Below are 25,803 nucleotides of genomic sequence, written 5' to 3' on the forward strand. Positions count from 1 at the left end.
TGGAGAGAGAACTTTTGGTAACAATTTGTTCTTAGTATATTCATATTGTGGTGAAAATTGTCAGTGAAAGTGTCATTCTCTGGCGAACAACTCAACTCAGTACAGTACACTAGTTATCCACATTATCCAAGACAACTTTTCTCACAGTGACATTTTTTACATCCTTATTTATAATGCAGATATTGTGTGACATTCACTTACATATTAATGTAGAATGCAACTCTAAATTATTTTCACTTACATGATGTTTTTTCAGATTGTTGCACCTATTTTGTGTTTATTTTGTAACTGGCTACATTGCCAATTATTGTTGTGATCATTATTATTAGTAGAGACATTGCTCATTGACAAGATTGGCAATAATACATTAAAAATGGGTTGAAAGTGAGGACCTTTTCTGTTAAAGTATTAACATTGAAACCATTAGGATAGCTTTGCAGTAATATTTTTGGTGTCAAGTTCTTGGCTTGAAGAAGTTTGGGAAGAAGGGTTATTGTATGGGCCACATGCTTGTAAGTCATCAAAAGTTTGACTTTATGACAATTGGTTGTATTCTGAGAACAATTGTATAGAATGTGTTAATAAACCATGCAAAGTTCAAGTCAATGCCTGCAGTGTTTCATGTACATAAAGAGTCCCAAAACCTTGCAACTATTTTGCAATCAGGAATATCATCTCATTAGAATAAACCTGTGCCAACAATCACATCAAGCTGGAATGGACAATGCAAGAAGTTAATTATAGAAAGACCTTATCACTAATGTCAATTTGAAAAAAATTGCATGGATGTTTTTAATCCTTTTATCTTATTTGTTGTCAAGGTCTGACAAAATATGCTGCAAATAGATTCACAGAAAATGCTTGTGAAGTTTGCTTCATAAAATAACTTCACTGCATTATAATTTTCGAAATGGTAGAATAAGAGGTTGCCTAGAATGTAAAGATGCCAGGAAAATTTGAAATTCACTATCACAACAATACTTAATAAAGCACGTTGCAGTGTGCACTGGAACAGTGCTACAGGCTACAGCTTGAAAATGCCATTTTGGTAATGTTGTCATACTGTGATGTGGCTACTTACCAGGGCTTGACTGTGTCAGGATGTCCAGGGGGTACCTCTGGGGGTGGGCAGGTGAGGCACTCCCATGACTTGAGTGTGCTGTTGGCATCGCCCACCCTGTAGAGGTGCCTCTCCCCAGGGACACCTTCGGGAGCTGCCACGAAATATCTGCAAATCAACATGCTTGATTAGATTCCCAATCTGAGCACATGTCTTTCCAGTTGTGATCTATACATAACCGAAAGCATTGTGCTACACAGTGCTGACCATTGTAATGTTTGTGGCCCTCAAGCACTATCTGGGCGAAATTTGAGCCAAATTACATGGTGACTTAATCGAAAAGTTTATATTTCAGATACACTACCAAACATGTCTATGATATGCTGAGCATTATTAGTTAGTAACACTGCCCTTACAATAGACATTTGTCAATCACAGAGATGTTTTATTTCAGCTACAGTTATTAGAAAGGAGCCATTATTGGTCAACAGCATTCAGCTTCTGATGATTGTGCTACACCCATCAGCCACCTCAGAGGGATTCTCTTCAAGCCTGGTTTACATGAGCTACCTTCTTACCCAAATCAACTACTTGTGGTGGGTGCACATCACAGACCAGCCTGTACATCAATTGCCTGTCACATCATGAGGGGATTAGCGATGTCAGTTATTGTGCCAAGTATAGAGTTTCAAAAGCCTCAGTATGCTGTACTCACTCATTTTATCGTAATGGATTTTGTGCTCTTTTTCTTCTTCATCTTTATTCCATTGTTTGCTTCATCTCTGTGACACATTTCTTAAGGTTACATGTGAGCATTATACATTATCTGATCAAAAGAATCAGGAACCCACTATGTAATGCATAACTGACCACTAGATTCTACAAGAGGCATATGAAAGGAGTTAGAGAGTATTGTGTTGTCAGAAGATAAGCAGTAACAGCCGAATGGGCTGGTCAGCGACTTCAAACGTAGAGTAGGCAATGGATGTCACCTGAGCAACAAGTCCATCAGTGACATTTTCAGTGCTTCTAAAACAGAGTCAACTGTTCGTGAGGTGATTGTGAAGTGGAAACACAAAGGAATAACCACAGGTAAACCAAGATCTGGCAGACATCATGTACTGATAGACTGAGGCAGTTTAATGGAAAGATTTGGGTTTGACAGATAGTGAAGAATGTTACCTGCCGTCATGTGTAGTGCCAACACTGAAGTATGGAGGAGGCAGTGTTATGTGATAGGGGTATTGTTCATGGTTAGTACATAGTCCCATTTCTTCACTTAAGAAACTGCTAAATGTTGAAGAATATGATCACATTTTACAACAATGTGTCCTTCATACAACAGAGAAGCAGTTTTAAAATGATAAACGTTTTTGTCAACATTATGAAAAGTATAGATTGCTACTCACCATAAAGATGATGTGTTAAGCTGCAGAGATGCACAACAAAAAGACTGTTAAACAAGTAAGCTTTCAGCCAGAAGACCTTCTTCAGAATTGGACAACATTCACACATAATATTCATGCAAACACAACTGTCTCTGGCTGCTGAGGCCAGACTGTGAGCAGTTGTGCATGATGGGAGAAGTAGTCTGGGGGCTGGGAGTAAGGAGGAGGCTGGGGTGGGGAGGGATAGCAGGGTAGGGGTGGGGGCCAGTAAAAAGCTGCTTCGGATGTGTTGGTGGAATGGAAGGGTGTGTAATGCTGGAGTGGGAACAGGGAAGGGAATAGCTGGGTAATGGATAGGGCTGGGGCCAGCAGGATTATGGGAATGTAGGATATATTGCAGGGAAAGTTACCACCTGTGAAATTAAGAAAAGCTGGCATTGGCAGGAAGGATCGAGATGGCACAGGCTGTGAAGCAGTCATTAAAATGAAGAACATTGTGGTGGGCAGCGTGCTCAGCAACTGGTTGGTCCAGCTGTTTCTGCGCCACAGTCGGTGGCCATTCATGTGGACAGACAGCTTGTTGACTGTCATGCTTACATAGAATCCAGCACAGTGGTTGCTGCATAGCTTGTAGATCACATGACTGGTTTTCACAGGTACCTTTGTTGGGATAGGTGATGCTTGTGACTAGATTGGAGGAGGTGTTGTTGGGAGGATTATGGGTCATGTCTTGCAGCTAGGTCTATTACAAGGGCATGAGTCATGAGGCAATGGGTTGTGAGCAGGGGTTGAATAGGGATGGATATTGTGTAGGTTCGGTGGGCGGTGGTAAAGCACTGTTGGAGGTGCAAGAAGGATGGTGGGTAGGACATTTCTCATTTCAGAGCATGATTATGGTGGAGAATACGATACAGCTGCTCCAGTCCTGGGTAGTAGTGAGTCAGGAGGGGAATGCTCCATTGCGGCCAGACAGTTGGACTTTGAGAGATGGTGGGTGACTGGAGAAAGAAGACACAGGAGATCTGTTTCTGTACAAGACTGGGAGGGTAACTACAGTCTCTGAAGGCCTCAGTGAGATACTTGGTATCTTTTGTGAGCAACTGCTTGTCACAACAGATGTGAAGGCCACAGACAGACAGGCTGCATGGAAGGGACTTCTTGGTAGGGAATGGGTGACAGCTGTCAAAGTGGAGGTATTGCTCATGGTTGGTAGATTTGATAAGGGTGGAGATGGTGATGTAGACATCCTTGAGATAGAGGTCAACATCAAGGAATGTGGCATTTGGGTTGAGGAGGATGAAGTGAAGCAAATCAGGGAGAAGGTGTTGGAGTTCTTGAGGAATGTTGATAGGGTGTTGTCACCTTCAATCCAGATCACAAAGATGTCATCAATGAATGGTTTGGTATTGGTTATGAAGAATTCCTCTGGATGGCCCATAAATAGGCTGGCATAGGATGGTGCTGTGCAGATACCCAGTGCCATACCCTTGATTTATTGGAATGTGATGCCTCCAAAGGAGAAGCAATTATTGGTGGGGATACAGTTGGTCATGGTGCCCAAGGAGGTTGTAAGTTTGGAATACATCAGGTGGTGGGAAAGGTAGTGTTCAATAGCAGCAAGGCCATGGGCATTAGGGATGTCAGTGTAAAGGGAGGTGGCATCAATAGTGACGAGCAGTGCACCATATGGAACAAGAACTGAGGAGAGTTGGTGAAGGAAATGGTTGTACCTTTTATATAGGAGGGTAGGTTTTGTATAATAGGCTGAAGGTATTGGTCTACTAGAGCAGAGATTCTCTCAATGGGGGCACATTAATCAGCCACAATGGGGCATCATGGGTGGTTGGGTTTATGGACTTTGGGAAGTGTGTAGAAGGTAGGTGTGCAGAGAGTGGTAGGGGTGAGAGACTGACTCCAGGCAGAGGTTCTGGGATGGGTCTAAGGGTTTGAGGAGAGACTGGAGATCCTCCAGGATTTCTGGAATGGGGTTGCTGTATCAGAGTTTGTAGGTATTTGTAGGTATTCATTGGGTTGCGCATCTGCAGGCTTGAACTAACTTGGTGTAACAATAAGGAACAGATGATTTGTGTACATGATCTGACGCTTTTGCCCCCTAGTATTGCTCTTTTCAACTTTGCCACTACACACACACTGAGGTGACAAAAGTCATGGGACACACATGGACAATGCATAAGAGGGCAGTGCAATGTCAGAGCTGTCATTTGTACTCAGGTGATTCGTGTGAAAAGGTTCCAACGTCATTATGGCTGCACGGCGAAAATTAACAGACTTTAAAAGTGAAATGGTAAGTGGAGTTACACACAGGGGACATCCTATTTTGCAAATGGATGGGGAATTCAATATCCTGAGATCCACAGTGTCAAGAGAGTGCCGAGAATACCAGATTCAAGCATTACCTCGCACCACGGATAACACAGTGGCTGACAGCCTTTGCTTAATGACTGAGGGCAGTGGCATTTGCGTGGAGTTGTCAGTGCTAACAGACAAGTAACAGTGCCTGAAATAATCGTAGAAATATGGCGTTAATGGATTATCACAGTAGATGACAGATGCGAGCGCCTTTGCTAACAGCACATCATCACTTGCAGCACCACACCTGGGCTCTTGATCCATAACGATTGGACTGTAGAAGACTGGAAAACCAGGGTTTGGTCAAATGAGTCCCGATTTCATATAGTAAGAGGTGATGGTAGAGTTCAAGTATGGTGCAGACCCCTTAGAACCATGTTGATGTTGTCTCCATAATAGTGTGGGGTGTGTTTCCATGGAATGGACTGCGTCCTCTGGAACAACTGAACCGATCATTGACCGGAAATTTTTATGTTTGTCTACTTGGAGACCGTTTGCAGCAATTCATGGACTTCATGTTACCAAATAACGAAGGAAATTTTATGGATGACAGTGTGCCCTGTCAGCAGGTCACAATTGTGTGTGATTGTTTTGAAGAACATTTTGGACAGTTTGAGCTAGTGATTTCGCCACCGAGCGAACATTTATGAGACATAATCGAGAGGTCAGTTTCTGCACAAAATCCTGCACCGCCAACACACTGCAGTACGTCTCAGTATTTCTTCACATGACTTCCGATGACTTTTTGAGTCCATGCCACGTCAAGTTACTGCACTACACCCAGCACTCTACACCCTACAGGAAGTCCGACACGATATTAAAAGGTATTCTATGACTTTTGCCACCTCTGCGTATTATTTATCGAAACCTCTAGGGATGCACTACCCCTAATACGAGGGTCACTCCAAAAGAAATGCACACTATTTTTGTAAAAATACAGTTTTAATTCTGCAAGTGTGAAAGTGTTACAGTTTGTAGATACATCATTCCTGCTTGTTTTTAAACTTAGTTCAACCTGTTCCCGTGAGTGGCGCCGTCACAAGCATGTCTTGAAGATGGCTGCTACACTTGACATTCGTCAGAAGCAACGTGCTGTCATAGAACTCCTGTGCTGTGGAAACGAGACAGTGGGAAACATCCACAAGAGGTTGAAAAAGGTGTACGGCGATGCTGCTGTCGATCACAGTACAGTTAGTCGGTGGGCAAGCAGGTTACGTGACGAAACCGGGCACGGCAATATTGAGGACTGTCCTCGCAGCGACAGGCCTCGTACTGCACACACTCCAGACAATGTGCAGAGAGTTAACGAATTGGTGACTGCTGACAGACGCATCAGTGAACGAATTGTCACGCTACGTTGGGATAGGGGAAGGAAGTGTTTGCAGAATACTGAAAGTCTTGGCGTTAAAAAAGGTTTGTGCCAGGTGGGTTCTCAGGATGTTGACAGTTGCTCACAAAGAAACAAGAAAAACGGTATGCAGCGAACAGCACGAGAATGGTGGAGATGAATTTCTTGGAAGAATTGCGACAGGTGGTGAAACATGGCTCATTCATTTTTCACCAGAGACGAAGAGGAAATCAATGGAGTGGCATCACGCAAATTCACCCAAGAAAAAAAATTCAAACCCACACCTTCTGGTGGAAAAGTTATGACTACGCTGTTTTTCGATTCCGAAGGACTCTTGCTTGTGGACATCATGCCAGGTCTAACCACTATAAATTTTGATGCATATGTGAGGTCACTGAAGAAAATTCAAGCTCGACTGAGTCGTGTTTGACCACATCGGCAAAAGCAGGATGTTTTGGTGTTGCACGACAATGTACGACCACATGTCAGTCAAAAAACCAGGGAAGTGATCACAAAACTCGGATGGACAACACTGAAACACCCGCCTTATATTCCTGACCTGGCTCCATGTGACTACCATCTCTTTGGGAAACTGAAAGACTCTCTTCGTGGAACAAGGTTTGAAGATGATGACTCCCTTGTGCATGCTGTCAAACAGTGGCTCCAACAGGTTGGTCCAGAATTTTACCGTGCGGGTATACAGGCGCCGGTTCCAAGATGGCATAAGGCAGTTGAGAGGGATGGAAATTATGTGGAGAAATGAAAATATTGTTCCTAAAGGATGTATCTACACACTGTAAAACTTTCAAGCATGTAGAATAAAAGATGGATTTTAAAAATAATAGTTTGCATTTCTTTTGGAGTGACCCTCGTATTTGTCGTTTTTCTGTATGTCTCTTAGTTTCTGCACTAGTCATCTTCGGAAACCCCTGAGCTACTGACCGACAATCCTGTACGGTCAGAGCACTGGTCTGTGTGGTTGACGGGAGGCAACGTACACAAGGTGGTTCTCGTGGTCCCAGGCGGCGATACTGGTGACCTCGAAGGCGCCCTGTGTGAGCGTGGTCGCGCGCTGCGTATCCGTTTCCACCTGGACCACATGTGGGTAGCTGCCCAGGTCCGCCTCCTGCACCGGCAGCACCGTCACGTACGTTGCACCATCCGGGGAGAATAGGGGCGCCTCCCCAGGCTCCAGCCAAGTACTGGACTGCTCGAGGTGCGTCTGCAACAGGGACAGAACTGGCTGAGGTTCAAGTTGGAAGAGACGCACTTACATATGCAATGCATAATTTCAACGATGTTCTGATAATACAAGGAGCGATCAAAAAGGTTACGTTAGAGGACTTTACCACAGCGTACATGAAACTTAGCACGTCTCCGATGCGAGTATATAAGCACCGACATATAGGCAAGGGCTTTGTATGGCCTTTTGTGTCTTTCCAAAGTGCAGGCAGTAAATGCGGAAACGTGAACTGTGGCGACGTTATTAACAAATTCATTCAGATAAGATCAACGTGCTGTTTTTATTTTTTTGGCTGCCGAAGGGCACATCTACATCTACATCTACATGACTACTCTGCAATCCACATTTAAGTGCTTGGCAGAGGGTTCGTCGAACCACAATCATACTATCTCTCTACCATTCCACTCCCGAACAGCGCGCGGGAAAAACGAACACCTAAATCTTTCTGTTCGAGCTCTGATTTCTCTTATTTTATTTTCATGATCATTCCTACCTATGTAGGTTGGGCTCAACAAAATATTTTCGCATTCGGAAGAGAAAGTTGGTGACTGAAATTTCGTAAATAGATCTCGCCGCGAAGAAAAACGTCTTTGCTGTAATGACTTCCATCCCAATTCGCGTATCATATCTGCCACACTCTCTCCCCTACTACGTGATAATACAAAACGAGCTGCCCTTTTTTGCACCCTTTCGATGTCCTCCGTCAATCCCACCTGGTAAGAATCCCACACCGCGCAGCAATATTCTAACAGAGGACGAACGAGTGTAGTGTAAGCTGTCTCTTTAGTGGACTTGTTGCATCTTCTAAGTGTCCTGCCAATGAAACGCAACCTTTGGCTCGCCTTCCCCACAATATTATCTATGTGGCCTTTCCAACTGAAGTTGTTCGTAATTTGAACACCCAGGTACTTAGTTGAATTGACAGCCTTGAGAATTGTACTATTTATCGAGTAATCGAATTCCAACGGATTTCTTTTGGAACTCATGTGGATCACCTCACACTTTTCGTTATTTGGCGTCAACTGCCACCTGCCACACCATACAGCAATCTTTTCTAAATCGCTTTGCAACTGATACTGGTCTTCGGATGACCTTACTAGACGCTAAATTACAGCATCATCTGCGAACAACCTAAGAGAACTGCTCAGATTGTCACTCAGGTCATTTATATAGATCAGGAACAGCAGAGGTCCCAGGACGCTTCCCTGGGGAACACCTGATATCACTTCAGTTTTACTCGATGATTTGCCATCTATTACTACGAACTGCGATCTTGCTGACAGGAAATCACGAATCCAGTCGCACAACTGAGACGATACCCCATAGGCCCGCAGCTTGATTAGAAGTCGCTTGTGAGAAACGGTGTCAAAAGCTTTCCGGAAATCTAGAAATACGGAATCAACTTGAGATCCCCTGTCGATAGCGGCCATTACTTCGTGCGAATAAAGAGCTAGCTGCGTTGCACAAGAACGATGTTTTCTGAAACCATGCTGATTACGTATCAATAGATCGTTCCCTTCGAGGTGATTCATAATGTTTGAATTCAGTATATGCTCCAAAACCCTACTGCAAACCGACGTCAATGATATAGGTCTGTAGTTAGATGGATTACTCCTACTACCCTTCTTAAACACTGGTGCGACCTGCGCAATTTTCCAATCTGTAGGTACAGATCTATCGGTGAGCGAGCGGTTGTATATGAGTGCTAAGTAGGGAGCTACTGTATCAGCGTAATCTGAAAGGAACCTAATCGGTATACAATCTGGACCTGAAGACTTGCCCGTATCAAGCGATTTGAGTTGCTTCGCACCCCCTAAGGTATCTACTTCTAAGAAACTCATGCTAGCAGCTGTTCGTGTTTCAAATTCTGGAATATTCCATTCATCTTCCCTGGTGAAGGAATTTCGGAAAACTGCGTTCAATAACTTCGCTTTAGCGGCACAGTTGTCGGTAACAGTACCATCGGCACTGCGCTGCGAAGATATTGACTGCGTCTTGCCGCTTGTGTACTTTACATACGACCAGAATTTCTTCGAATTTTCTACCAAATTTCGAGACTATGTTTCGTTGTGGAACCTATTAAAGGCATCTCGCATTGAAGTGAATGGTGTGTAAGTCCTGTCCTGGTCGCAATAGGACACAAGACGCCAGTCGATCTTGGTGGCCAGCCTCATCCACTACCAGTGGGACACCCTCAAGCACCCAGCCTATAGTCCGGATCTCTCGCTACGCGTTCATCCCGCCATCATCCCTTAAAATAGGCCCGGAAGGGTCGACGATTCCTGTTGGACAAGAATGTGTGGCAGACAGTTATTAACTTTTTCACACAATAGGACCTGGTGGGTCGGTGGGGTGATTACCTGGATGCTCATTGCGATTTTGCCTCATTGCCATACCAGTTCTGGACTGTTCGGCCTTTGAACTAAACATTTTGATCGCCTCTTATAACAGATTCATGGAGCGCCATCAAAAAACGGCTACATCGCCAGCATTGGCGTGCAAATTCCGGCCGCTCGTCACCAATGAGTAGCAGTCAGCTTGGGTGCACGAACCAGGTGCATGCTGCGGAGAGCAACATTTTCTGAACGATCGTTGAGGAGACGCTGTTGGTAGCCCCTTGGCTCATCTGGGCAGTCACGTCGACAGTTGCCCATCTATTTGCCAGTACGCACCTCTGCGGCTATCGTTCACCTCTATCATCTATGGCCCCTCACGCACCACAGTTGCCTCGACGCCAGTTTTGGATAGCACCATATTGCCATGCACAGTATACTTTAACCACGGTAGCACGTGAGCAGCTTACACATTTAGCCATTTGGGAAATGCTTCCACCATTGGCCTGAAAGCCAATGGTCATGCCCTTTTCGACGCCATATAAATCGCTCCGTTTTCGCACTACGGCAATGATTGCGTTCTCTTCCAACCCCCCCCCCCCCCCTCCCTTCCCACCCGCCACCCCGACGACACACTTTATATATCCCCCATTGCTAGTGCTGCCACCTACGTTCGTGAGTGGTTATTGGATGTTGACGTCGAAAATAGGTGATGGTCATATTAATGCGACTGGACTATCTGTAATTTATATACACAATAAGCTGAATTTCATTATTTACTTTCCTTCCTGATGTTGCAATTTTAACACTTTCACTGCTCCAGACGTAGGCCTATATATGGGGCGTCTCTCCCAAGAGCCGTCAGGTGCATTTTCTCTGTTTTTTGGCAGATATTTAAAATTTTGTTTCTGCAACCTGTAGCTGGAGTCAGCCCAAACAAATGCTGCTCGTCGCGTCTTTCAAGCGACACCCAGCGTCGATGGAATGCGTCGGTTTGTTTACCGTTACAAACTAAATGATTTTTAAAGTGGAATTTTACTTGCCAGGTGCGGTCGCAGTTTAGTCCAGTGCAGGATTCGTTTTACTGATGTGTATAAACAGGGACAGGAAAACGCGAGGATTGACGAATACTCCAGCAACGATTCCACCGCCCTGACCCTTGCTGACTGGAACCGTCATACAGAAGCGCACTGCTCAGCCGCTGCTAGATTACTGATTATTGTTCGCGTTTTATTGTTCCTTTTGTTACATATCGGTAAAACAACCATCGCTTTACACTAATCTGATAATGCCCTGTTGAATGAGCACGTAAAATTCCGATTGAAAAATCATTTTCTTTGGAACGGGAAACAAACCGGCGCATTCCGAATTCTCCGGGCGTCGTATGAAAGACGTGATGAGCAGGATTTGCTTAGACTGACACCAACAGCACGTTGCAAAAACGAAATGGCAAATGTCTATCGAAACACCAGAGAAAACGCGCCTGACGACACTTTCGAGAGACACCCGTTATATGCTAACAATTTCAATGCTCCAGGCGTATATATACGACTTGATATGAAAAATATTTACAGCGGTTCACTACTACAATCGCATAGATACTTATGACGTCTACTATCCGTCCAGCGAGTCGGAGGTGATTGTTACATAAGTAGGCGATCTAACTGTTGGAGTACTGGGAATCACCCGAACGACTTATTGAATGCTGAATCAGAGGTCAGTTAGTTTGCTTCACTTTGCGCGTCATCGAATAAAATGACACGACGTTACCGTCCTGATACGGAAGATGAGCTGCTGGGTCTTCTAAATCAAAGTGACGATAAGGACTTCATTTGCCCAATCCGGTTGATGATGGTTGGATAGATAGTGACGCCGATGAGCCTGTAGGTAAATCCATCACCACAAATATTCAAAATATTTGAGAACCAGCAAACATAGATCCAGATTTTGATGTTATCCCCGCTTCTCCCTCCGAAATCGAAGAAGAGTCTGAGCATACGCTGATCCTTGAGTGTATAATTTCGATAACGGTCATTCCGGTTGCAAAATCGTCAATTTAGATGATACATCTATTGTATATGACTGTTTCCAAGCTTTTTTGGTCAAGAAATTGTAAAATACATAGCTGAGCAATGTAATTTATTTTATGAGTACCTTTGCAACGAAACCAGTGAAAAATCAAGACTGCGGCCGTGGAAAACCACAAACAGTGGTGAAATTTACTGTTTCCTTGCTGTACACTTTCTGATGGCTCAAGTGAGGAATTATTGGATCAACGATCTACTCCAATGTTCGCGCAAATCATGCCAAGAGATAGTAACAATGACGCTGGAGATGATAAAACCTGGAAAGTTAGGGGAACTCCGGGTCATATAAGACAAAAATTTACAGATGCTTTCCATCCTTTTAAAAATTGTTCATTGACAAGAATTTTATTCTCTGCAAAGGTTGTGTCCTCTTCAAACAGTAAGTTCCATCCAAATGCTATAAATCTAGCGAAAAGTTTTTTGTTTTGTGGATGCTGCAACGGACGTAAAAAAGAAATCGATTCTGCTGTAAATGCTGGAATACCTGGAAGCATTGTTCTTAATTCACTAGAACTCTATCTTGGTAAAGGTCAAACACGCTATATGTTGAGGGTTGGTACACTAGCCCGGCGTTATTTTCTTATTTCCGTGACAAAGTGATAAATGCTCGTGGAACTGTAAGGAAAAATCTTAAACCGTGTGGCATCGTGCTTCTGTCAACAGATAAACTTCTTGCTCTCAAGTGGCAGGACAAGCGGAGAGAGAGAATGCTTTCAACTCTTAATAAAAGCTAAATCATAGCGACTGACAAATGAAGCAAAAAGAAAACCAGCTTGCATCGTGAGCCACATTGAAAACATGGGGGCCGTTGACGGGAGCGACATGATGCTAAGGTCAGTGGAATGTCTACGAAAAACGGTAATATGGTATAGAAAAGTATTTTTTTCATTTGGTGGATCTGTCTCTGCTGAACATGCATGCGTTCTATAAAATTCAAACGGGAATATATACACTACTGGACATTAAAATTCCTACACCACGAAGATGACGTGCTACAGACGCGAAATTTAACCGACAGGAAGAAGATGATGTGATATGCAAAATATTAGCTTTTCCGAGCATTCACGCAAGGTTGGTGCCGGTAGCGACACCTACAACGTGCTGACATGAGGAAAGTTTTCAACCGATTTCTCGTACACAAACAGCAGTTGACTGGTGTTGCCTGGTGAAACGTTGTTGTGATGCCTCGTGTAAGGAGGAGAAATGCGTACCATCACGTTACCGACTTTGATAAAGGTTGGATTGTAGCCTATCGCGATTGTGGTTTATCGTACTGCGACATTGCTGCTCGCGTTGGTCGAGATCCAATGACTGTTAGCAGAATATGGAGTCGGTGGGTTCAGGAGGGTAATACGGAAGGCCGTGCTGGATCCCAACGGCCTCGTATCACTAGCAGTCGTGATGACAGGCATCTTATCCGCAAGGTTGTAACGCATCGTGCAGCCACGTCTCGATCGCTGAGTCAACAGATGGGGATGTTTGAAAGACAACAATCATCTGCACGAACAGTTCAACGACGTTTGCAGCAGCATGCACTATCAGCTCGGAGACCATGGCTGCGGTTACCCTTGACGCTTCATCACAGACAGGAGCGCCGGCGATGGTGTACTCAACGACGAACTTGGGTGCACGAATGACAAAACGTCATTTCTTCGGATGAATCCAGGTTCTATTTACAGGATCATGACGGTCGCATCCGTGTTTGGCGACATCGCGGTGTACGCACAGGGGAAACGTGTATTCGTCATCGCCCTACTGGCGTGTTACCCGGCGTGATGGTATGGGGTGCCATTGGTTACACGTCTCGGTCACCTATTGTTCGCATTGACGGCACTTTGAACAGTGGACATTACATTTCAGATGTGTTGCGAGCCGTGGCCCTACCCGTCATTCCATCCCTGCGAAACCCTACATTTCAACAGGATAATGCACGACCGCATGTTGTAGGTCCTGTACGGGTCTTTCTGGATACAGAAAATGTTCGACTGCTGCCCTGGCCAGCACATTCTCCAGATCTCTCACCAACTGAAAACTTCTGGTCAATGGTGCCCGAGCAACTGGCTCGTCACAATACGCAAGTCACTACTGTTGATGAACTGTGGTATCGTGTTGAAGCTGCATGGGCAGCTGTACCTGTACATGCAATCCAAGCTCTGTTTGACTCAATGCCCAGGCGTCTCAAGGCCGTTATTACGGCTAGAGGGTGTTATTCTGGGTACTGATTTCTCACGATCTATGCACCCAAATTACGTGAAAATGTAGTCACATGTCAGTTCTAGTATAATATATTTGTCCAATGAATACCTGTTTATCATCTGCATTTCTTCTTGGTGTTGCAATTTCAATGGCCAGTAGCGTAGTTCAATATCTCATTTTCAGCAGAGGGCCTTCGTGGAAGCATATTGGCTGATCTGATAATTTCTTCCCTAACCGAGAGCCACGTTATCTCGCTAATCCCAGGAACATCAAAGAAGACTGCCCACAGACAGTGTACTGTATGCGCAATACATTACAAAGGAAGTGACACTAGATAAATTTGAATTTTTGTTTCGAAAGACACCATACTTTGAAGTTTTGCTAATGTAAAAACTTACATATTTTTTCCACCTAATATGATCTCTTTAAAAAAGTAAGTCTCTATAACGATTAAAAAAAGAAAGAAAATTAACACTATAACTCTGTATTTTATGTGTCGTAATTTTTTTCTTAGTAATAACCATGGACTGCTAGAATCGTATAAACACTGACGGAAAAAGATCGCATCACCAAAGAGGAGTTGTGCGACAAACATTACCTTTCAGATTGGTCGTGGTAAATGAAATGAAATGTCGTGTGACGAGGGCCTCCCATCGGGTAGACCGTTCGCCTGGTGCAAGTCTTTCGATTTGACGCCACTTCGGTGACTTGCGCGGGGATGGGGATGAAATGGTGATGATTGGGACAACACAACACCCAGTCCCTCATCGGAGAAAATCTCCGACACAGCCGGGAATCGAACCCGGGCCCTATGGATTGACAGTCTGTCGCGCTGACCACTCAGCTACCGGGGGGCGGACATTGGTCGTGGTGAGCTGATATTAGTCAGGTAAGCCTTTAAAGCGGCAAAGACGCCATTAGCAGCACCTCGCTGAGTTTCCGCTAGGTCGTCTAATAGGCCTACGAGAAGCTGGATGTTGCTTCTGCGATATCGCAGAAATAATCGGTATAAATGTAGCCACTGTATATGACTGCTGACAGCAGTGGTCACGGGAGTGTATGGTCGCAAGAAGACCACGCTCCGGACGATTACGCGGTACTACTACTACTATGCTCTGGGGCATCGTACTGCATCTGCAGCAGCAGTGTGAGCAGCAACAGGATAACGCTCGCCCACATACCACTGTTGTGACACAACATGCTCTACAGAGTGTCCACATGTTGCCCTGGCCTGCTCGATCACCATGTCTGTCTCCAGTTGAACACATGTGGTACATCATCGGACGACATCTCCACTGTCCCTGTGCTGACTGACCAAGTGCAGCAGGCGTGGAACTCCATCCCATAAACTGACATCCGGCACCAGTACATCTACATCAACATATACGTGATTACTCTTCTATTCACAGTAAAGTGACTGGCAGAGGGTTCAAGGAACCACTTTCAATCTGTCTTTCTACCGTTCCACCCTCGAATGGCACGCGGGAAAAACGAGCACTTAAATTTTTCTGTGCGAGCCCTTATTTCTCTCATTTTATCGCGATGCTCATTTCTCCCTATGTAGGTGCGTGTCAACAGAATGTTTTCGCAATCGGATGAGAAAACTGGTGATTGAAGTTTCATGAGAAGATCCTGTCGCAACGAAAAACGCCTTTGTTTTAATGACTGACACTTCAATTCACGTATCATGTCTGTGACACTATCTCCCCTATTTCGCGATAAAACAAAATGAGCTGCCCTTCTTTGTACTTTTTCGATGTCATCCCTCAGTCCCACCCCATGCGTATCCCACACCGCACAGCAATACTCCAGAATAGGGCGGACAAGCGTGGTGTAAGCACTCTCTTTAGTAGACCTGTTACACCTTCTAAGTGTTATGCCAATGGATCGCAGTCTTTGGTTGGCTCTACGCACAACGTTATCTATCTGATCGTTCCAATTTAGGGTTTTTGTAATTGTAGTCCCTAAGTATTTAGTTGAATTTACAGTCTTCAGATTTGTATGACTTATCGCGTAATCGAAAATTAGCGGATTTCTTTTAGTACTCATCTGAATAACTTCACACTTTTCTTTATTCAGGGTCAATTGCCTCTTTTCGCACCATACAGATATTTTATCTAAATCACTTTGCAAGTCGTTTTGATAATCTGATGAGTTTACAAGGCGGTAAATGACAGCATCTTTTGCAAACAATCTAAGACGGCTACTCAGATTGTCTCCTATCTCGTTAATATAGATCAGGAACAATAGAGGGTCTATAACTCTTCCTTTGGGAACGCTGGATATTACTTCTATTTTACTCGATGACTTTCCGTGTATTACTACGAACTGTGACCTTTCTGACAGGAAATCATGAATCCAGTCGCACAACTGAGGCGATACTCTGTAGGCATGCAGTTTGGTTAGAAGACGCTTGTGAGGAACGGTGTCGAAAGCCTTCTGGAAATCTAAAAATATGGAATCAACGATGCATGCACGTTTGCATTCAATATTCTCGCAGTTACAGCGGTTGTTAATGTAACAGCATTACACATCTGCAATGGCTATCTCGCGCTTACGTTAACCTGTAATCTTGCAGTGTCCACTTAAATGTTACCTAGACAAATGTATTCCCGAAATTTCATTACTCAGCATTAATTATTTTTTGGTGGTGAGATTTTTTTACGTCAGTGTATATGCTCCGCTTGAAACTTACACGCACATAGAAGGCGGACGCTCGGACTAAATGCGCAACCAAAGTGTTAATAGCCAGCAAAGCAGCATTGTTAACAGTGACTGGCTGCTAAGAAATAACCTGTAAATTTTTTATTTTTGGATTTTAATGTAAGATTGGCAGTAAAAAGGAAACTAACAGCGCCAGTTAATCAGATAAATTAGAGACAAATCTTAAACGAAGCCCAGTACTGCACTGGGGTGACTCACCTGCTCACAATTCCACACCTTGGCGCGGCAAATGGATATGACTGAGACATTCTGCCGGCGGTTCAGCCACACCACGGACACCTCATCATTCGATAGCCACCTCACCGACGTGAAGTACTGGTCCCTGCAATCCCACACAGATTTGTGATACATTACATCGATTCAGAAACTCCCAGAATTGTAAGGGGATCAAAAAGTTTCCGCTTGAGGGCGCTGCTGCAGCAAATTTGCAACGTAGCGGGACTCCGATGCATGCGGTAAATGCAGCAACGTGAATTATGCCGATGTTATTACCAAATGCGTCCAAACAGGACCCTCACGCTGTTATTCTTTTCTTTGCTGTCGAAGGACACACACGGGTAGACATCCATCGCAGAAAGGAGAACGAGTATGGGACAGCATGTCTGTCGAAACCCACCATTGTGGAATGGTGCAACAAGAGGTGCTGCTACTTCATGATAATGTACGTCCGCAGGAGTTACGACAACTGAAATGGAGGCACTGGAGCACCTGCCCTATAGTCCTGGTCTTTCTACATGCGATTATTACGCCTTGAGTCGCTTAAATAAAAGCCTTGACGGGTCAAAGATTCTTGCTGGACGCGGGAGCGCAGCAGGCAGTTACTGACCTGAAACTTCCTGGCAGATTAAAACTGTATGCTGGACCGAGACTCGAACTCGGGACCTTTGCCTTTCACGGGCAAGTGCTCTACCATCTGAGCTACCCAAGCACGACTCACGCCCCATCCTCACAGCTTTACTTCTGCCAGTACCTTGTCTCCTACTTTCCAAACTTTACAGAAGCTCTCCTGCGAAAGGCAAAGGTCCCGAGTTGGAGTCTCGATCCGGCACACAGTTTTAATCTGCCAGGAAGTTTCATATCAGCGGACACTCCGCTGCAGAGTGAAAATCTCATTCTGGTTACTGACCTCATCATGCAGCAAGACACGGTGTTTTATGAAACGGTTATTTTAAACCTGGTGCGTCGATGTGGGATGACTGCGTCAGTGCTCACGGCGATTTTGCCTGATTGACAAACTGAATGTATACTGTAAGGCCTTCGAACGGAAACTTTTTGATCGCCACTCAAAATTAGTAGTCTCACTTTCCTACAAATTATTCATATGAACAAATATGGCAATTATCTCCCTTTCGTGCGTCCTTTGTGTTATACAGTTCTGCATTCAGATGAAACAACACCATAAATTCAATATTGCAGCAGTCTAGAAATGGTTCAAACGGCTCTAAGCCTTATGGGACTTAACATCTGAGGTCATCAGTCCCCTACACTTAGAACTACTTAAACCTAACTAACCTAAGGACATCACACACATCCATGCCCGAGGCAGGATTCGAACCTGCGACCGTAGCGGTCACGCGGTTCCAAAGTGAAGCGCCTAGAACCGCACGGTCACACCGACCGGCCCGTCATCGAGAGAAGAGTTTCCTCTAACGTCTGCCCTCTTATACCAAATGAAAGCAAACACGAAACTCAGCTAAGGTTGTTGTGTTTCCCTGTGGGCTTGAAGCCCAGCAGTGTGGGTTCTGCAGTTGTAACAGTCAGATAGCTGTATTGTAAAGCTTTTCAGATACTCACAATATATATGACAGTCGAAAAAGGAAATATCGTTTATGGCGAATCTCGGCAAATTATTACCGCAGCGATGCGGTTGTATGCTGAAGAATATCCAGATCGTGCCAAGTCTTATGATCAGTCGTTGCAAACGTTATAAAAAGGTTCTAGAAACTGGAAGTGTGGAGAATAAAAAACGCCAAGGAAAAAGAAGAGCAACTGACGAAAGAAATGAAACTAACATTTTAACAGCAGTAACAGACAGTGCAAATGTCAGTAAGAGGTATCTCTGAAGTACGAGAGAGATAAACCAAACAACACTACATTCCATCGCATTTCATCCTTTTCACATTTCGTTGCAACTACAGCTTCATGTCAATGACGTACAAAATTTACAGATTGGTTACAATTCTTCGAACATTTTCTACGAAAAGCGCAAAGTGATGCGACATGTCTATACAAAATTTTGCTCAAGAAAGAAGCTTTGTTTCAAACCATGGGAAAGGCAATATTTGTAATACGCACTAATGGTAAGCTGAAAATCAAAGTTGGCTCACAGAAATGAATAAAAACAATGGTCTTATTCTAGCAACGTTTGGTTCGTGTCTTTCAAGAGCCGCATCATTCATCTCTGATTTATTGATGGGAGTCTAAATATACTCTACTATCTCGCGTTCCTAAGATATGCTGCTGCCGCTGTTATTGAAAAACATCCTACTGTACATAAGGCAATCGGTATGGCACCCATATGACTAATGTCCCTCCTATTCCGAACACGTAATGAAGGACCCTCTTAAGACAAAATTTGGAGAGCATTGGTTCGGTCGTTCAGGCAACCGTCGAATGGTCTGTGCACTGTGTGCCATCGGGTTCCCCTAAATGGCAGGCAGCACTGCATAACAGCCACGCTATGAGGGAAACAAACCAGCAGCCAAACAGGCGAAGACATCAGGTAAACACGCCCGAAGATTCCAATCGATTAATAGGAACCTTTCCTTGTAGAGGTCGCCGCGACATATCCGGCCACGGATTCCAACGCCGGGTTTCTATTGGCTCCAGCTCACTATATAGGCCCGGCCGGTCGAAGGCAGACCAGTCTTCGTCCGCTGCTTATGGCAACCGCTATAGCAGAGTCTCCGAGAAGATATCACCGAAGCCGCTGTACTGCACCGCCGATCGAAGTACCAGCCGACCGAGAGGAACCACATCTTCGGCTAGATCGACGGACGTCTACATCTATTGTACAGCCAGCTATTGTATTGTAGAAGAAGTTACGTTCAATAAACTGTTGGAGAATACAACAGTCTGCACAGCCATCTAACTTACCACTTCTGCACTCTTATCTGTGGCGATAATTAAAACAAGAGGTCTATTAGAAAACAGCGACTCCCGAAGGTATGTAATGCCTTATAACACTAGCTTGTGCTGCCGTTAACTCCATATGCTCAACGTGCAGTATTGTTTCTCCGGAATAATTTTCTAGCGAGTAGCAATGCTCAAGGTCTACATTAAATAAACGAACCGCAGCTTAGTTACGTGCTTGCTTGCGTTTGGTATAATAGGGCAGACGTATGTGGAACCTTTTCTCCTGACGGCGGGACAATGGTTTGCGGCGCTGTCATCTTGATACTGTCTGATAATGTCGCATACATTTTGTTGTTGAAGTTCTCTTGGGAGCTTCCTTCAAATACAACAGAAAAAATATACAGTAATTCGGTGACTGTAAACGATAAAAATTACTTACGAATGTTACGAAATTCGTCGTATTATCCGCTATAATTTGGCGAAAACCGCACCTCGATATGTTTGTTGATTTTGCGTATATTTAGGATAGCCTGTCTTTGCTGCTTCATGATGTACGAGGTCTGTTCAAAAAATTCCGGAACATTCGTAATTTCGCGCCAGTGGTGTGTTGGAGCGAAATGCAGTTTTGCATCCCGGCACACGCCTGTATTTATACGTAACTGCTGGAAGTTTCGTTGTTGTTCGTCTGTTAGCCATGGTTCAGTGCTGTAATGAGTAGAACGTTGTGTCGCATAGTTTGCGAATTTCGAGATGAGGTAGAGGAGCAACACGTCTGCATTAAAATTTTGCGTGAATCTCAAGAAAACCTTTACGGAGACACAGCACACGATGCAGGAAGCCTGCGGTTATGGGTGTTTAAAACGTATTCGGTCAGAGGTGACCTCCGTTCAGCACGCCCTTCACGTTTACCGACGACGCTCATGTCAGGAACGTCAATCGAAGACTGGGTGTCCGAGAGATTGCAGAGGAATATAACATTTCAGTTAGACCATGTCATGAAATCCTGACAAAATATCTTGGAATGCATCGTGTTGCCACCTAGTTCGTTCCACGGCTCATGAGTCAAGACCAGAGAGGCCCTCGCTTCGCAATCTGTGAAGAGCTTTTGGATCGCGCAGATGACAACAAGCTGTTCCTTAAGAGAATAATAACTGGTGATGAGACCTGGGCCTACGGTTATGATGCTGAGATCAAGCATTCTTAACAGTGGGTCGGGAAAGTTTCTCCAAGATAAAAAAAAGCTCGTCAGGCCAGGCTAAATGTCAAAGCCAATTATTCAAAAACAGTCTTAATCGCATTTATTATTATTATACCGCCATCCGGTTTCAACCAGACGTAGGGGTCATCTTCTGGGCGTTTACAGTGTGAAATTATAGATATCCGTCAAAAAGACTCCATTATACAACAGCTAAAATTACGTAAACTTTAAAATATGTTACCCATTGGTCGACTGCTGGTGGTGTCACTCCTCTCTACGTAATGGCAGGAAACTATGCGACGCTAACCCTTCGTATGGGCTTAAATAGCGTGCTGAGATCACGTGAATAGACGGCGACTCCTTCAGCGGCGATCAACGGTATTTAATAATTACTAGTCACCTTGGTTTAACATAAATTTAAGTGACCGTAAATAACAGAAAATGGAACCATACGAACACACCAGCTGCTACCATGACGACGGCGTCCTCGCTATACAGATTAGAAAGCGCCTGATACACGCTTTATAATCCATAGCAACGGCGTCCTTACCGCAAGGAGTAGAGGGCTTTGTAGTCCTTCCATATTAGCCGTTTTAGTAAATTGACTCAAATGTTTTCTACGTAAATGTACGAATAGATATATTATAATACAAGACGACACCAGTTTTTGTGTGCCACAAATTGTTTTCCCTTATATTATGGCACATAATGTAATATACTTTTACGAATTTTACGAGTTGACTACGGAACATTTGTTATCATCTTATAATTAACACTATAATTGTAACTCTTTTTAAATGGAATGGTTCCATTTTCTGTTATTTACTGTCACTTAAATTTATGTTAAACCAAGGTGACTAGTAATTATTAAATGCCGTTGATCGCCGCTGGGGGTGTTGCCGTCTATTCACGTGATCTCAGCACGCTATTTAAGCCCATACGAAGGGTTAGTGTCGCATAGTTTCTTGCCATTATATAGACAGGAGTGACACCACCAGCAGTCGACCAATGGGTAACATACTTTAAATTTACGTAATTTTAGCTGTTGTTTAATAGAGTCTTCCTGACGGACATCTGTAATTCCACAGTGTAAACACCCAGAAGATGACCCCCTATGTCGGTTTGAAACCGGTTGGCGGTATAATAATAATAAATGCGATTAAGACTGTTTTTGAATAATTGATTAATCGTACTAATCGCTGCTTCATCTCCACAACCATGTTGTCCAAAAATAAATGTCAAAGGCCTGCTGATAGTTTTCTTTGACTTTGAAGGATTAGTTCGTAATGAACTCGTGACACAGTGACAAACTGTTGAGCGATGATAGTATCGGAACGTGTTGCGACGCCTGCGAGATGTGAGAAGGAAACGGCTTGAAATGTGGCGACACAGTTCATCGCTCCTGCATCACGATAGCGCACCCTCACATTTATCTCTGTTGGTACGTGCCTATTGCACAGAAAACGAAATCACTACGCTGCCTCATCCTCCAGACTCTACAGGTCTGGCCCATGCGGACTTATTTTTAATTTCCAGAGTTGAAAACTACATTGAAAGGACCAAGATTTGCAATGATAGACGAGGTAAAAGAAAATTCGCAGCAAGAGGTGTCTCAAGAGTGCTTCCGGAAGAGGCACCAGTGTATCAATTTTGGAGGAGAGTATTTCGAAGGAGACACGTACGATAAGTAAAAGATAAGCGTGGGAAAATTTTATGGACAAACCTCATATATGTTCAGCAGCCCATGTTAGTCCTATTTAGAATGTGTTTCACACATTTGTGCAATATTCTAGGATGTGTCGCACTAGTGTTTTGTAAGTAACCTCCTTTGTTGATAGGTACCGTATCCCTAGCATCCTACTAAAGAACCGAAGTCTGTCACCTGCTTTACCTGCGACTGAGCCATTGTGATCGATATCATCTCTACAAATTGTTACATCCAGGTATGTGTATGAACTGATAGATTCCAGCTGTGACTTGTTGATACTAGGTTTTTTGCTTTTGTGAGGAGCACACTTTTACTTTCTTGAACATTTACAGCAAGTTGCCAATCCTTAAACGACTTTGAAATCTTGTCAAGATCCGTCTTAATTCTTCTTTCCAGCACGGCTTGTTTGTCTTAAGTTATATTAAGTTGTTAGATGTTGGCTCACATTTAAAATCTTCGCTTCAGTACCTTACTACAGTGTATAATTTCAAGGCATTGGTTAAGTGCCGAGCTAGGTAGCAAAATGTTGTAGACACTGACCTCACATTCAGCACAACTACTGTTCAAAACCCCTTCTATCCACAACGACGTGGGTTTTCAGTGGTTTCCGCGAAGCGATTGAGGCATATGGCAGGAGGGGCTCTTTAGAAAGGATGCGACAGTTTTTGTCCCCTGTCATTTTGACCAATGCGACTTTGTTTTTCGAGTCTGATGACCTTGTCGTCGACGGGACATTGAGAACTGATACTTCATCCTTTATATAAGTATCATCATGTACATGTTCTCACCTATCCTGCATGTTCTTATGATTTTGTATATCTTTTTTCGATTGGTGGTTTGTTTAGAACTTCGTTTCCTTTGTTTATTCCATATATTTAAATGTCTTTAGTTTGTGTATGCTTCTAGCCAAAAGCCTGCTTCTATTAATATCATGTTCACGTTCATTATAAAGTTGGTTTTCTCCTACAGATTTTTTAAAAAAATTGCTCACTTCGCCATCTGTTCCAGAAGTCTCAGTTGCATTGTTGCATCTGTTAGGTTTCTCAGAAGGGGTGGAACACGACATATAAATACTTGCCCGTTTATTTGAACACCTTTTTTATTCCCCATAGTCTGGCTGTGCTATTCTATGCCCTTCTAGCTTTTCATTCCAGAAGCTTATTGCTTTCTCCGTGATACAGGTGAGAGATAATGCGGGATATATCAACACCTTTCACAAATCTTGTAATGTATTCCCAATCATCTGCTGATTTTTACGCGTAGAAGTTTGATTGCATATACAAGTTCGATAACTATCCGACTCCTGCAGACTGGAATGTCTTTGGCTCTCAACCTAAAGTTACATTGTATAACAGTTAATTTGAACTTACAACACATATTTGTGACAACTCCTTAAATTTTACTTTTAACTATCGTATTTTTGATATCAGACACACTAAGGGTATAAAGTCGTGTGGATATCTGTGAATGAATCAAACATATAAGACTGGTGATGGTGGACTCCATGAGGTTCCCAAGTCGTGCAGCGACCGTACACCATAAAATTACCAAATATGCAGCAACCAGTCGCAAAATCATATTTTATTTATTCACTTTTGCAAATCGATTTCAACTGATTAACAGCCATCATCGGTGCCTTCAACCAATATGTACCCTGAGTAGTAATACTGTCTTCCGCTTAATACTCAGGATACATATTGGTTGAAGGCACCGATGATGGCTGTTAATCAGTTGAAATCGATTTGCAAAAGTGAATAAATAAAATATGATTTTGCGACTGGTTGCTGCATATTTGGTAATTTTAATTGTATAAGACTGGTTCTCTATTTTGTAGGCACGTCAAATTATACTATCAGTTACTGGAAAGCAGGAGCACAAGTTCACAGTTGCATAATACACTTCTTAGGGAGCTAACTCGATACAGCTGATCCTCTATACCTGCTATGCTGGGATTTACGTAAGTCATATTGAATACTGGTAATTTTTATTCCATCATATCTCGGTATAGGCTGTCAAATTCAACAAGGTAGTTACGAGGGGTGTTCAATAAGTAATACAACAGTTTCCTTCGGCTAATTTCAATTTAAAAAATGCAGAATTTGTTGTGGGCATCATGGAATACTCCCGTTTCAGCTCCTATAGTTTCACGAAATTCCGATAGGTGGAGGCGCTGTGCATAACCTTCAAAATGGTGGCTGTAACGAAGGTGCGTTCCAAGCAAAAAGCTGCCATTGAGTTTCTTTTGGCGGAAAACCAGAGCATCGCAGAAATTCATAGGCGCTTGCAGAATGTCTGTGGAGACCTGACAGTGAACAAAAGCACGGCGAGTCGCTGGCCGAGGCGTCTGTCATCATCGCAGCAAGATCGCCCGCGGGCCTGCCAGCCGCATGCAGCCGTGCTACCCTCAGGAAATTGAAAATACTTCAGAGCGCAAAAATGATAACGAATTTCTCCTTCCGCATCCAGGTGAGCATCTTCTTCAGGGGTCGGCCACTGACCCCTGGTTGTGGTGGAGTATCAGCAGTCTGGCTGCTCTGTCTACCCTATTCTGCAATTAGAAATCTTGTGAAATTTTTCTCTTGCGGTTGTTATCTTCTCGGTTGTCCTTTTTAGGAATTAAACGTCAGTGCTGACTGGGTCACCCAGCTGTTGTGGGCCTTTTTTTTTTTTTAGCACATTTCATTCCTTCCCATAGGGGGAAGGCGGGCCTTACTAGAGAGTGCTTTGCTCTTTTTCGGCCGAAGGTGTACAGGGGACATCATTTGGTTATTTTATTTTATTCGTTTGCATGTGTGCTAATGGGAATGGTGGGGTACTTATATCTCCCAGTTGGGACTTTATTTGCAGGAAGCTCGGGGGAGAGCTCCAGTATTCACCTTACGGCCTGAGGAAAACCTGCAAAACCCGGCCAGAGCTGCTGGTGTTGCCACCTTTGGTTGTTGTTTCTTCTCTTTCCATGTGTTCCTCTGCCAACCAGCAGCGGTAGTTGCGGCGGAAGTTGGATTAGCTTCCGTTTCTTCGCTGTCGTTTCTCCTCTTCGTCGCGGAGGCGAACTTCTTCCTCTTCTCTCCTC

At 43.8% G+C, this 25,803-nt stretch overlaps 1 protein-coding gene across 2 annotated transcripts in view; it reads right to left on the bottom strand.

The window, feature by feature from the left end:
* LOC126091972 (inactive dipeptidyl peptidase 10-like) overlaps positions 1-25,803 on the bottom strand; it is a 1,178,675-nt gene that overhangs the window by 68,391 nt on the left and 1,084,481 nt on the right. For both annotated transcript variants that reach the window (XM_049907324.1, XM_049907325.1), the window contains exons 9-11: positions 16,948-17,071; positions 7,165-7,388; positions 1,082-1,228 (exon numbers count right to left, since the gene is read on the bottom strand). In XM_049907324.1, coding sequence (XP_049763281.1) covers positions 1,082-1,228; positions 7,165-7,388; positions 16,948-17,071 — 495 coding nt within the window. The remainder of the gene's footprint in view (positions 1-1,081; positions 1,229-7,164; positions 7,389-16,947; positions 17,072-25,803) is intronic.

This window comes from Schistocerca cancellata, chromosome 7 (assembly GCF_023864275.1).
Source record: "Schistocerca cancellata isolate TAMUIC-IGC-003103 chromosome 7, iqSchCanc2.1, whole genome shotgun sequence".
Classification (NCBI taxonomy): Eukaryota; Metazoa; Arthropoda; class Insecta; order Orthoptera; family Acrididae; genus Schistocerca; species Schistocerca cancellata.